A 15,098-nucleotide genomic window follows, 5' to 3' on the forward strand; every position below is an offset into this window, starting at 1 on the left:
TAATTTTGATAATCAGTGACATTAAAAAAATTGTTATTCTCTTTAAAATAAGAAAGATTTTTCGAAGCAAGAACGGTAAAAATATATATATATAGTCAAAAGGTAAGTATTTTCTAGGATTGTTACAAGAAATTTGAAATACGGTTTTGTCACAACAATAGCAAATTCCAACGTTTCGTGTTTGGACCACCATCGTCAGTTTTTAATTTGTCTTTAGGTAACCAAAGCCGGATTAAAAAGAAAACATTAAAGCGCCATCTTTTAGAGGCCCAAAAACCTAATTAAATTAGTTTTCAGTACACATTTTCGGAATAAACCGCAATTTTTTAGTATTTCATTTACGACATTTTATTTAGCATAGACTTTCATACACAAAAATATACTTAAAAATCTTAAAGTCTCTACATTCTTTTAAAATAACCGATTTCTCTGTCTTTAACCATCACTTCTTGACCTAAAGTTTTCTTTCTTTTTCAGGGTCTGCAAGCCATCCGTTGTCCAGCCGGTCTCTATTTCGATATAGATAAACAAACTTGCGACTGGAAAGACTCAGTTAAAAACTGCAAACTAAAGAACAAAGAGCGTAAGGTAAAACCCTTATTGAACACCGATGAACCCCTGTGTCCTGATGGTTCTTTAGCTTGTGGCGATGGAAACTGCATTGAAAGAGGTCTTTTCTGTAATGGAGAAAAAGACTGCGCTGATGGCTCCGATGAAAACACTTGCGGTAAGTCTTAGGAAAACGTGATTTTAATTATTCCGACCTTCGCATTCGCAATAATTGTTATGGTCTATTTTATATTTAGCCAAAATGATTTACAACAAAAAAAAACAATTATTCAAATGGCTGACCTATAAAGGCCATTATTTTATTAAAGCCATGACATTTAATTTTACAATTAAATAGTGGCAGCCTTGACTTTGGCACATTTTATTATTTAAATAAGTTGGGTAAACCAAGACAGTAGAGATCCCAGTTCAAGATAAATTGAAAAAAATAGCGGTTGCAATAAACGTTTCGAAACTTAATAAGCAGACGATCCTTTGTTAAGACATTTACCATAAAGGGAAAACAGGTGTGTCGCGTACAATTAAGTTATGCATAAAATATCTTGCTTGGGTTAGTCGGTTTTTATATTAAGTCTGTTTATCTAAAACTATAAACTATTAATATATTACTACAAATATCATAGTGCTGCAAATAAAACTAGGCTAGTTTCTTTTGCTCCTTAGATACATAGTGAAAATGAAGTTTTTAAAAACTATACCACTCTTGGAATTTCCAAAGTGTTTTAATTTTAATTGTGATATTAGGCATCATTCCTTCATGGTCCGAACCATTCACTAAGCATTGTTACAGTACAAATGTTTAAATAGTATAATATTTTAATTATTTATATTCTTCATCTAGATTGCTGTTTTCTTTTGACGTTCGCTTCTGAGATTACGCGTTGGTTGTGTTTTATTCATCTTCCATTCTTGTTGCACAATTCCTCAATGTCTATATAATATTTATTTTATGGGCGTATGGGCTGTTAAGCCATGCCAGTAATCTGTAGGTGAGTAGACGAGGCCCAAGGCTGACGATCGTAGAGTAGACACTGAAGCATCCCAAAATGTTCTTTACAATTTTTGTATCATATTGTGTCTGGTTTTTAGGTTTTCTGCTGTTTTTAAAATAAGTGCTCCTTAAACAAAAGTATTATATCATTTAGGTACTTTGGGAGGTTTCATTACGAGTCCTGTTTTTAAACTGGGCACTAAGGTTATACAAAGCAAGTTACTTCTGTTTTGTTGGTTGGAGTCTCCATTATCAGAAAATTTACCTAGTTTCGGGAATGTCTAAGGTGCATAAGTTAGAGCACTGCTCCTTAAGGCAGCTTGTTATCTAGTTTTAGATCCCATTATGACTTGGAGAGTTTTATCATTCAGGATGTTGTCAAGCAATTGGGCTATTTCTTTGCTAGTTATAGATCATATCCTCTCGCTACACCGTGTCGTATGCTGCCGACAGGCCGCTAAAAGTAGCTGCGGTTTTTTCTTTGAAACCATGTGTATGGTGAGCAAGAGAATCAGGTCAGCGCAGCTTCGCTTTAGTCTGAAACCAGCCTATCGTCCACTATATTAGAAATTCAGGACTGATGTTATTGAATTCGGGAACCTTTCCGGACTTAAAATCTTGAATTGCTGTTGAGATTTCATCTGCTGTGAAAGGTCTTTAGAACAGTACAGTTCTAAGAGCCAGGACCGTAAATATTATAGGAAAATAATACAAAATGTTAGATTGAAGAGGTCCCAGAGATAAATATTGGAGACAGCGCTACGTTAAATGTAAGACAAATTCGAAGCACAGATCTAATCACGAACAAAATTATTAAAATAGGAGGTGAGATGCTAATGGAGCAGGTCAAAAATTATTTCCTAAGAAATATTAAACAGAAGGAACAATCTGAACTAAATGGTATGCAAAAGTCATGTTGTTGTACAAGAAAGGAAACAAAAAAGTGTCAACCATACTTATATAAACTACTTACAAGAATAATAACCAACTGGATGACGAACAAGATGGACTCATATCAACCAGTCGAACAAGGGGGAATTTCATACGGGGCTTATCACTATCGACCACCTATAGACACTTCGTACTCCTATTAAAAAAGCCAGAGAGTATAATTAATAGTACTCCATTTAACGTACGTCGACTTTTGACTCTTTCGAAACTTGCATTCTCTAGACAAAGCAAGGATCGTCTCTAGATACTCACGCCTTGTAAAACATATTTATATAACCTTCTATTTATGTAAAAATAGATAAGGATTTAGAAACAGATAAGATCAAAAGAGTAATAAGGCAGGGAGACATCAACTCACCAAAACTTTTCACCTTTGCCTTGGAGGATGTTTTCTAAAAACTTTCTTGGCAAGAACATGAAATTATTATTGGTAAAGTGCGTGTGCGTCTAAGCCATAAACGATTTGCCAAAAATATTGTGCTCACTAACATATGCAAAGAACTTAAAAACATGGTTCGGGAATTGGACTTGAAAGGAACATAAATAAAACAAAGATCATGAGTACAGAAGACATCCAGATAACTAGTTAACGACCAATATCTAGAAGTTATATATAGAGGCTGGTCGTTAACGAAAAAAAATATATTTACTTAGGTCATAAAATAAAGGTTGGCAAAAAAGAAATTTTCTGAAATCACAAGAAGAATAGGAATCCAGGGCAGCTTTTGGCCAACTAGGATTTATCCTTAAATCTTGTGAATTTTCAATAAATTAAAAAGGGAAAGTGTTCTCCTGTGGAATGCCGGTGCTATGATAAAAATCCTTTTCAGTAATAAAGTTCGATCTAAACAACGAAATTCGAAAAAGAACTAAAGTAACGGATGTACTAAGACTTGTGGCACAACCGAAATGATAAACCAAAGTCTAAACGGAGGATCGGTAGACCCCAGAGACGATGGCGAGACGATATCCAAAATGTTGCAAGAACGAATTGGACTCGGACTGCTAGTGATCAAATAGCGTAAACAGATTTGGAAGAGATCTACATCCAGTTGTGGGTAAATATGAGCGAAGAAGAAAAAGGTCGGGAGTGTTTTGTCATCTTTGTCCTTTGGCGATCTGGACGTTGCAACTGAGTTGCTACTGCATTATAATTTTGATTGTTGTGTGCGTTATCCATTCTCTGCTTTTCTTAGGAGTGCCCATGCGTTTCTGCTTGAGGTCTAGGAATTTAAGCTTTCTACGATTTTTTTCTACTATTGCTGTCTTACTGTACCAGTTTTGATAAGGCTCGTCGCCGTTTCGTAAGCTTTTAAAAATTAATTTCTAAATTGATTCTAGCGGTGCCTTGTGATGATTTCTCCCATAAATTTGATAGTTATTATTATAGTAGTTTTTACTCTGTGTTGGGATCCAGCTAGTCATTTATCTAAATGTTTGAGGATCTTATGGTCAAGAAAACCTTTATGGTTTGTCTGACCGCCAATACTTTCTAATTTATTTAGTTCAGGTTGCACTACGAAGAGGCGAACTAAAAACAAATGTAAGGTTTTTTTTAAAAACAGAAATTTAATCACGCTCCTAGTTACAGAATTTTGACTATATACGTAACTATAAGAAAAAAACTCTTACCACCTAATTTTATTTAATAAATTCTTTTTAAACACTAATATTTTGAAATTTATTTAAAATATTTTTATCATAATTCCGTAACGAGCAGAGCAAATTTAATAATTTTTTTAGACCTTACATTTAACATGCATTCGATTTTCAAAATAAGAAACACATTATTCCAGTTAAAATAAGAAAGTAACCCTCTCTTGCTCTTAAAAAGAGAAAAATATTTAAAAAATTGCAGCCGATTTTGATTGCATTGCACACATTCATATGCTCACTTATTAAAATATTTTTCTCTTTCTACATACTCATTATAACAAAGAAAGAACTTAGTAACGATGCAATGTTATTCCTATATGAGCGTTCAATAAAATCAATTATTTCTAAGAGACAATGCACGTAGCCCACCTAAAATATCAATTAACAGTATTGTGTTGGTCGATGTTGCAAAAATAACGTAGATGGCATTAGAAGGTATTTGGGTTGGTTGGTCGCAGAATGTCACAAGCCCCAAGGTGTAAATCGGCATTCGCAGCATCCGCCAATCACGGGCCAATTCGATTTTACTTTCCCTTTCGCAATCGAATATGCCGAATAATTTTTATTTCGTATTTAAAATGGCCTACATGTAAGTTTGTAAAAGATTTTTTTTTTAATTATTTCAATATGCTGGAAGAGGTTAAATTACTGAAAAAAAGTGAATACAAGATAAAAATGTTTTAAGGCAACGTAAACGTTACGTTTCGTTTTATCTTACAAGATGACCTTTAAAGGTGTTTCACTTTTACTGAATTCTTGTTGATGTAAGACAGGTTTGCAGTGGTGGATTTAATTTTTTTTTTTTTATATAAATTTTTCTTTGTTTCTGGTTCTAGATTTTTCGGTTAGAAGTTTTTTAAAGAAATTTTTAAAGATAGCTTAAGATATTTATATCTTCTTTCTAAAAAAAGCAATCTAAGTAAGTTTTGTTCATTAAAGTTATGGATTCTTTAGGTATTTCAATTCTAAAAAATTAGGCTGTTAATTATTTATTTTTTCCATCAGTTAAAAACCTCATTTTCCAAGCATTTTAAGTTAAAAGTATTGTTATTTTATATTTCTAATGTATACGAGGGTCACGGTACTTCATTTTAATTATTTATAGATGCCCTTAAAGCAAAATATAACATCATTTGACCAAGTATTATTACATTTACTGTGAATTTAATGTTTTTATTTTATTTAATGCATGGCTCTAGGTTGGTTAGTGATATTTATTTCAGGCACTTAAAGCCAAAGAAATATGATTTCTCTTTTGTCAAGCACTTTTTTTTTCTTAATTTGTATATTTGTAATTTAGGTACTTTTTATTATTTTTTCTTGGTATTTGATTTTTCTTAGACTGTTTGAGAACTAAACATTTAATTGTACACAGTTAAAGTGATTTTTGTCATTCCAAATAGACTTCTGCTATTCCAAGCACTTTCTATTTTTATATTGTAATGTTTTACAGCAGCTGTTTTTTTAACTAAAAAGCCTGGAAATAAAAATTAGAGATTTTTTTGAGGGAATTAAAATCGTCTCCTGTATAAATTTTATAATATTATATTAATTAAATAATTTTTTTCCAGGATATTTAGGAATTTAAAGTCTAGCTTTAGGTAGCTTAAGTCAATTTTGTCTCCTTGAACACCGTTTTATTTACATGAAATACGTGGATTTAATTACCTCAATTTTTTCCAAGCAGTTAAAGTTATATTATTTAATAAAACCAATTTCATATTTTTGTAATATTCAGTTAGTTAGCCACAATACTGTAAGTTGTATTTATTTTTCCAAAAAATAGGTAGTTTCGATTAAAGTTATAGTTCGTGCTTTTTCTTTTTATTTTATTCTCTGTTAGCAATTTTAGATTTTCCGTATAAGCTCCTTCAACTCTCTAAATACTTAAAATACATTCAAAGTGTATTTCTATCATATTAAGATAAATGTGTACCCTGTCCATTTAAGTTATGCTTCTGTAAGTTAATTACCTGAATACTAGGCTCTTAAAACAGTTATTATTAATTACTATTATTAGATAAAAAAAAATTCTGGCTGTTTATGTATTTAAGTTCTAAGTAAAGTTTCTGCTAGATAATTTTTCTCCCTGGCAATTAGAGTCACTTTAAGCTCCCCGACAGTGAGGTTTTTTGTACTTTAAGTACCTCAAACTAAATACAAAGCATTTTCTTTAACATCAGTACCTGCTACTTTTTTCATTTTCTTTCAATATTTAAATAAATGTAAATCATATTCATTTAGTTTCTGCATTATAACTTTTCAACTTCAAGGAGTTCTCATCTTTTATTCTAGACAATTAAAGTAATTTGATTTCACCTAAGAAATCAAGTAAAAGTATCAAATCCTATAATTTTATTCTGAGCTATTTTTGTTATTATATTTCACATTTCTGGATTTTTTAAACAATATCTTCTTAGCAGACAGCTAAAGCCATTTCAGTTAGTTGGAACTAATTGAGGGAGTCATTTTGGGAATTTTTCTGTCAGGTGAACCAAATTTTATACGTCCCGTATTTGCTAAAAATATTTTTTTTTAATGTAGCGTAGGGCAGCCAACTTAAGTTATTTTTATTCTACCATAGGAGAAGTTGTTAATTTATTGAATCTAATCTAATTTCCAAGTAATTTTAATTAGTTAGCTTTAATTAATTAAGCTAAAGTTTTTTCTTCAAATAAATAGAAGAATTAAAAATAAAAACATTATTTTTTGCCAGGCACTTAAGGTCTTTTCGTATTAGGTCGTAGTATAAGATTAACACTTACATTCATATTAGATAAATAGTAATAATTTAAAAATAAAATCCATTTTACTAGGCAGCTGAGATATTAGTCATATTTATTCTAGGGAACAATCTAATATAATTCTAGGACTAATAGTATCTTTCAAATATAAATTTATATTAGGGCAGGCAAAGCTTGAGTTAAAGTCGCTTATTATTGTCTTCTCAAGTCATATTTGTTTTACCAAAGAAAATAATCGTTAATCCTAGTTTATTTTCATAATAAGCCATTTTTTCTGACCTTTGAAACTAATTTTCAAATAGTTAAAGTCATTTTACATTTCTTAAAAAAATTATTTTTTAATTTGAATGCTTAGAATTTAGAAAAAATCCTTTTCAACAGGCAGTGAAGGCAGCTATTTATTAAATCATTATACATTGAAGTAAATTTTAGTATTTAGCCTTCATTAATTAATAAGGCTAAATTTCTAATTTCAAATATATAGAATAATTAGAAACAAGAACTAAAATAATCAGAAACAGAAACAAAACCCTGATTTGCTGTCAGGCAATTGAAGTTATACTCTTTAGTCGATAAAATTCAATTTTTGTTAGTTTGCAAAATTAAGGTTTAAGCAAGGATTTTTTTCGAATTTAAGAAAAAGTAATTCATATCCATTTAAGTTATGCATCCTAAGTTTAATTATCTTTACGGTAGTCTCCCCTATACTAAATAACAGTCTAGTTTTTGATTTAATACTATTAGCAACTTTCAAAATTTTGATTAATTTCTTTATTTTTCTGTGTACTTCTTGTTTTATTTTCCTTTTTCTCTTCCCAACAACGGTTCTTTACACATCAAATTAAAATTCAAACGTGCTTTCTCCCATAAAACTCGATATATCTTAAGCACTAAATCATTAAAATAGTACCCGAGTCCATCTCTGAGTACCATCGTCGGTTCGCTCTCACTTTTCAATAGCTTCTATATTTAACGCATGCAAAAACTTTCCAAGAACGCGCATCTCATGATCGGCCGCATAAAAATATAATTATCCGATTGATAGCTATTGGATTACGACATTTTTACTGATGATCAAGATGGAGCAATTAGTGGGGCTAATGGAAAGGAAGAATAACATTTTTTTTCTGCTTCTTTACTAGACTGGTTATTGCAAAAATGGTACGATTTTGTAATTTTTTTTATTGTAACTTTGCTCTAGTTTATGCGAAAAAGGATGACACTGATTACAGGTTTTTCTATCCTTGATAAATTAAGGCCATATATATCTCCTTTAATCCAGAATTTTTGTAGATGTAATTGTTCTAAAGTACACTACCTTTTAGAGAAAGGGTAGACCTAGTCGCAGGCCTTTCTATTAGACTTAATTCTCAAATGATACTAAATTTAACGACCTGTTAGATAATCTTTTTGTCGATATTTGGTGATAAGACCTTGCTAGGTCGTCACAGAGGCGAAAGTGGTCATGAAAAAAATTTTATTAAGAAATAACTTTCATCGTCCTTGGGTTCACGTTGGTACGGGCGTGGCGCCTGTACCAACCCACTTTCGGTATAAGAATGAACACGCGCATTGACATGCAAATTTGTTGTTGTATCACAAGTTAGCGTATTTTTTTCCTTGTACTTAGTCGGACTTAATTTGATATGGTTTCATTTTTGTGTTACTGGGTCTTAATTTAATTTAAAGGAGGCTTAATGTAGTCCAAATGATTAAGTCCATCTATCAGCTGTACAATAAGTGGCACCATAACCAGGTGACAATTCTACGTTAATACGAAGTTTCCAGAGCAAACCGTTAATCAATTTGCAAAAGATTGTAAGAAAAATAATTTTTTAGAACTTTTTATATGAAAATTTAAATTAGTCTAAAATTTCTAAAATGAAAAAATTGTAAATATCCAAATAATTATATAAAAATTATTTTTGCCATAAAAAAATACATGCATCTATATAATTTTCCACTAAATGACTTTACAACACCTTGATCACCCAGGTTTATTTTCTATTTAAATTGAAAAAGTCTAATAGACTGAAATCAGGTAGTTTAGCAGATGTCAGGATCTAAATTAACACTTGCTTCGGGACTCACAACCAGGTTTAAGCTGCATAAGATGTGGTATCATACACTTCCAAAAATAAGTTTCCTTCCAAATCCACTGAAGTATCTTAATTGAAAAAACGAGTAACTTTAAATCATGGAATCCATCGGACCATAGATGAAACCATGATCTCTATAAGTATTGATATTGGAATAGTATCTGTGTTGAGCGTTATCACGCACTCTCATGACAGTGTTGTGTATATTCAAAAATTCCTTCTTTTGTGACAAATAAAACTGGCAATCTATCCTATTAATTAGCTCTTTAATACAATTAATAAAATGATCTGAATAGTTTGTTCATTCTTTGTCACTATTGATCGATTCAATTAACTATTTAATCAGAAGCATCCCAATAATCCCCATATAGTCCTGATTAAGCTTCTAGTGACTATTTCTTGTTTCTACTTTAAGATTACTTCTGTTACTAAAGACGTGACAACAAAATGTATTCAGGATTCAACAGTTCTACAGCCTCTCTATTTATCATCTTAATTTACATAAGTTCTACGCTTCATCCAGAAAGCTTCTTAAATACTTTATTGATTAGTTGAATATTTTAATAGATACTTCATCATTATGCACAGAAACCACATTTAAATGTTGAAACAAATTTGGAGTGTATTTTCAGGGCTGTTCTTGTGAAGAGTAGACAAGCAGAAAGTATTCTTTTGGATTTTTTCTTTATTTTACCAGGAGTGGTAATTTCCTTTAGATTTTAGTCCTCTAAATAATACCTGGATCCCTGGACTAGTCCGAACTCTAGTTTTTATATTTGCTTTTTGGCTATAACTAAAAATTTTCAATTGAACCATTTCAAAAACTCGAATTTTTCTCTTAAATCTTTTCATGTTCTGTTGCTTATCATAATCCAGAGAATGTTCATTCAGAAATAAATTAGAGTGTAACTTTTCCAGGGTTTTATCTGGTTTCTTGCTCCCCTTTCACATTTTTTAAATTAATTTTTTTGTGTATCCCTTTGACTTATCTCTGTCTGTATTTCTTCTATATGAGCTAGAGAGGAAATAGAGACATATAAAAAATTTTGTATGCCAACACTATTTTCACAATTCCTATCATTCTTGCCTCACTCTCAGCTTCATTAGTTCCTTTTAGAATAAACAGTTTTGAAAACTATTTTCATTGCTGTTCTTGATCAAGAATGGTATTTCGACCACGTTTGCTTTTGTTCATACAACGCTTCCTGTAATGTCTAAGGTTGTCTACATATTCTTGTGTTTTCTACTGGTGCTCCCCTACTATTACTTGGGGACTTAAATGCTCACAAACAGATGGGGATCATTACAAACAAATACTAAAGAAAAAATAATAGAAAAAATAATTCTCTAAAGAAAATATTGTCCTTTTAAATAAAGAGTGTATAACTTTTATAAGCTCATTAACAAAATCTACCTCAAATATAGATCTTTCACTTAGTAGTCCTTGAGAAGCTTTAGATTTTGAATGGGACATTTTGGAGGACACATACGGAAGTGATTATTTTCCTATAATCATCAGAGGCACCTCCATAGAAATATTTAACCCAGGAATAATAATTAGATGGAATAAAGACAATTGGCAAGAATTCAAATCAAAAATAAAAGTACCAACTCTAAATTCATCGAAAATTCCATCCCCAAAATAACAGTCAATGACAATAAACCCCCAGTTCCACGGTCGACTGATGAATGCAAAATAGCAGACAAACTAAGAAAAAGGCACTAAATAACTTAACAGAAACCCAACTCTCTGCTCTTTCATTTACTGCAATTTCTATATCATTTACTATTTTATCTACGTTTATTCGTATTTAAATCAAGGATTTCTAGATAGAGTTTACAAATATTTATTATTTTGATTCTCTGGAGCTGCAGAATGTCTGATATGTTATCAGAAAGTGAAATGCCAGGTCAGTGTTTTGCTCCTTTTCGTCTTTTTTCTGGAAATGGTCGTAGATAAGCTCGACCAAATAAAAGATTCCTCTATATCAGGCTTCATCTTTGTTAACTCATCATCGATCTCCAATTGCGCAAAAGAGAAAATACAGAGGCGTATAATAAGAGCATCATTTTCAATATTTCCTACGTTGTCGAAATATTATTGCATAAAGTGTTTTTTTTAACTGATAGAATGGAATAGATCATATTTTTGCCAGGTTCATTGGATTTCCCAGAATTTTTGTTTTGATTGCACTTTATGAAGAATCATATCTTATTCTACACCTTTTGCTCAACATCTCCGGTTGTATACACAGAGACACTCTTAAACTGTTACATCCAGTTCCATTATCGAGTTTTTATAAATATTAGCCAGAAATATCCTGTTTAAACTGTTAAATAATTTTAAAAGTATTCGAATGGAAGTATGGAAAGGAGGTCCTGAAATACATCATAAATTGCAGATCTTAGCCCAAAATTTTTATTTACCAAATGTCTTAAACGAATTACGAAATGTTTGAATAAAAATGAAATCTTTTACTGAAAATCTGGCATCGTTACTAAAAAACTGATTGTAGTAGTAAACAAATTGTTCTTTTCTTGCAGATATCGATAATGATCCTAACCGGGCACCACCATGTGACCCGACCGTCTGTAATCTTCCCGACTGTTTCTGCTCCGAAGACGGTACCGCCATTCCCGGAGATCTTCCAGCCAAAGACGTGCCTCAAATGATCACCATTACCTTTGACGATGCCATCAACAATAACAACATCGAGCTCTACAAGGAGATATTCAACGGCAAACGTAAGAATCCCAATGGTTGCGACATCAAAGCCACCTTCTTTATTTCCCACAAGTACACCAACTACTCGGCCGTACAGGAAATGCATCGTAAAGGTCACGAAATCGCCGTCCATTCGATCACGTAAGTAGCTAGCAGTTTTTTTTTCTGTTATATGTATGAATAATTCTTGACCGGTAGTACGGTGTGACTGATTGAATTTTAATTGGGTGTAACTGTTGCAAAAGAGGGTAATAATAATAATGATTATTTCAAGCATCAAAATAAGATTAAAAACCTCGTCCTGGTTATAAAAAAATTGAAGACAAGATTGTTGTTTTTTTTTCACAATTTATTAATTTCTCAGATATTTTTTATTGATCTACTAAAAGTTACTTCATTAACTCACCTGGCAGTCTCTAAAAGAAAAGATGTGATAAAGCGTTTGGAAAATAACCTAAAATATAAATATAGGAAATAATATATACAAAAGTTTAACAAAAACTCTTGATTTCTTTATTGTAGAAAAGTTTTTTGTTAAAATTTTTCTTTATTGACAAATCTTTCTTATTTTTTTCAGACATAACGATGACGAACGTTTCTGGTCAAACGCCACAGTAAACGATTGGGTAAAAGAAATGGGAGGTCAAAGAATCATCACCGAGAAGTTCGCAAACATCACTGATAACAGCGTGGTGGGTGTCCGTGCCCCTTATTTGCGAGTGGGAGGCAATAACCAGTTCACCATGATGGAAGAAGAAGCATTTTTATATGACTCCAGTATCACTGCTCCTTTAAATAATCCCCCACTATGGCCTTACACCATGTACTTCCGAATGCCTCACAGATGCCACGGAAACTTACAGAGCTGCCCGACAAGATCCCACGCCGTATGGGAAATGGTTCTAAATGAGCTGGACCGTAGAGAAGATCCCACTAACGATGAATATTTAGCTGGTTGTGGTATGGTTGACTCATGCTCCAACATCTTAACCGGAGATCAATTCTACAACTTCTTGAACCATAACTTCGATAGGCATTACGAAGAAAACCGCGCCCCACTTGGTTTGTACTTCCATGCCGCCTGGTTGAGGAACAACCCAGAATTCTTGGATGCCTTCTTATACTGGGTTGATGAAGTCTTGGCCAACCATAATGACGTATACTTCGTAACGATGACGCAAGTCATTCAATGGATTCAAAATCCAAGAACCGTAACGGAAGTGAAGAACTTCGAACCTTGGAGGGAAAAGTGCGTTGTTGATGGAATTCCCGCCTGTTGGGTGCCACACACTTGCAAGTTGACCTCGAAGGAGGTTCCCGGAGAAACTATTAATCTGCAAACTTGCGTGAGGTGTCCAAATAATTACCCATGGCTGAATGACCCTACCGGTGACGGTATCTTCTAAGATAAATAGTAAAGAAAAAGTGATGCTTAAGAGACTTTTAATTCTAGTACCTTGTCTGAATCCAAGGAATCTTCGTTACATTTTTTTTATATTTATTATTATGACTCTATGGGACATGCGTGATCTAATTGTTGATTTATTTTGTAATATCTGAATAAGGTTAGACTGTTAATAAATCTCTTGATATATCCTATAGCTAGCTTACGTCGGCGTCGTGGCGACTTTCACAATAACATTATGTAATATACACGATTAATAACATATTTATAATTTTAAATTTTAGTAGTACGATTAGACTCCTGTAAATTATACAAATATGTGAAAAAATTCCTGAATTTAAATAAATTTATAAAAGTAACGTGACGTTGTGTTTGATTGGTTTGCGTCAATCCGTGGCCGAATATAGATCGGACGACCATGAAAATGATTATAAGAGAAAGGCTTTTTGTGGTCTTTTTCTGCTTAACAATTTCTGCAATAAATGTAAAGTGGTTTGACGAGAATATCACGAGGAGGTTTGGTGGCTATAAAGTTAAGTAAATAATGTATTTTATTGCAGTTGGCTCAGTAAAATGCTCTTTTTGAAAAGAGTCTTTTTTTTATTTTTAGTTTTTTTAATTAGCCTTTAAAAATAAATTATTTATGACGGCATAATAAAAATAACAAAGGCCATTTCTTTAAATTTTTGTTGAGAGCTTAAAAGGTGATATGGGTTTGATTCTTAGCAATAAGAATTCTTTTTTCAATAGTGACAGTAAAAAATTATTATTACAGATCTTAAAAGTGTGAACTTACAACTTCAAAGAATATTTCAATCAAATCAAATCAAACTTCTTTATTTGCCCAATATATACATATAAAAATAATACACAATTAATTTTACGACTATATACTATATAACCCGAGGACAAAAAGGACTACAGCGCGACCATAGTGGCCGATAACATAAAATACACAAATCATGTGAATTTGTGCGCGGTAACCCCTGTATCCTAAACTACACATAAATAAGTCAATAAAATTTTCAATGGAACAGCAAATGTCAGAAAAAAAGGGCGAAAGGCGTGCGCGAGACAAAACAAGGGCAGCTAACAGTTAAATATATTAATTTTACAGGATATCCTATCTTATTTTATTCTATTTTTGCGGGAAAATCTGACAACAGCACAGCACGCATGGCTTGGAAGAAATGTAGGTTATTTTTGCTCATTAATAAGAAATTGCTTAGCGTATTTTAGAAATCTTTTATAAAGAAATTCCTTTACTTCATCTGGTAAATCATTCCACAATTTAATCCCTATAAATGTAAAAGATTTCTGAAAAGCTGCAGTGCGATGTTGAGGTACCCTGTATTTATTAACAAATCTTGTATGATGCTGATGTAAAAATGGATTAAATAACGCTGCAAGGTATGAGGGTTGTCCAGTTTTTAAGATTCTATGTAAAAAAGTATAAAAATGAAGTTTTCTACGGTAACTCATATTAAGGATATTTTTATTATTTAAATGAGGTTTAATATGTTCTCTAAATGGAATATTGTAAGAAAAACGCATACAGCTGTTTTGTATTTTTTGTATTTAGTGTGCTAATTGCATCGTCAAAGGTGAACCATAAACCACATCACCGTAGTCGAATAGCAATAATATTAAACTGTCACATAATTGATACTTTATTTTGGATGATAGCCATTTTTTAAAATAATTAAGTTCTTTCAATCTTATATAAGCAATTTTTAATTTATTATGAATATGTGCTTGAAATTTTAGCGAATCATCAAAAAGTATACCCAAATTTTTCACCTCTGAAACTGAGGCCAGAGACATATTATCTATTTGGTATACGGTATGTGAGTGTGGCGGTCATGCTGTAAAGACGCGTGTATTTAGCTCCGCGATTAAACGTAAATTTTAACGGTTAAAAACGCAAGTTCTTATAAGAACTTTATATCATTGTATA

The 15,098-nt window shown here is 31.9% G+C and overlaps 1 protein-coding gene across 1 annotated transcript in view; it reads left to right on the top strand.

Annotated features, from left to right (window-relative positions):
- LOC126739896 (chitin deacetylase 1) overlaps window positions 1-13,500 on the top strand; it is a 30,632-nt gene extending 17,132 nt beyond the window's left edge. The window contains exons 3-5 of the mRNA XM_050445719.1: window positions 478-727; window positions 11,556-11,877; window positions 12,314-13,500. Coding sequence (XP_050301676.1) covers window positions 478-727; window positions 11,556-11,877; window positions 12,314-13,142 — 1,401 coding nt within the window. The 3' untranslated portion in view covers window positions 13,143-13,500. The remainder of the gene's footprint in view (window positions 1-477; window positions 728-11,555; window positions 11,878-12,313) is intronic.
- Window positions 13,501-15,098: the final 1,598 nt, after the last annotated feature.

The sequence above is a fragment of the Anthonomus grandis genome, chromosome 8, assembly GCF_022605725.1.
Source record: "Anthonomus grandis grandis chromosome 8, icAntGran1.3, whole genome shotgun sequence".
In the NCBI taxonomy this organism is placed as follows: domain Eukaryota; kingdom Metazoa; phylum Arthropoda; class Insecta; order Coleoptera; family Curculionidae; genus Anthonomus; species Anthonomus grandis.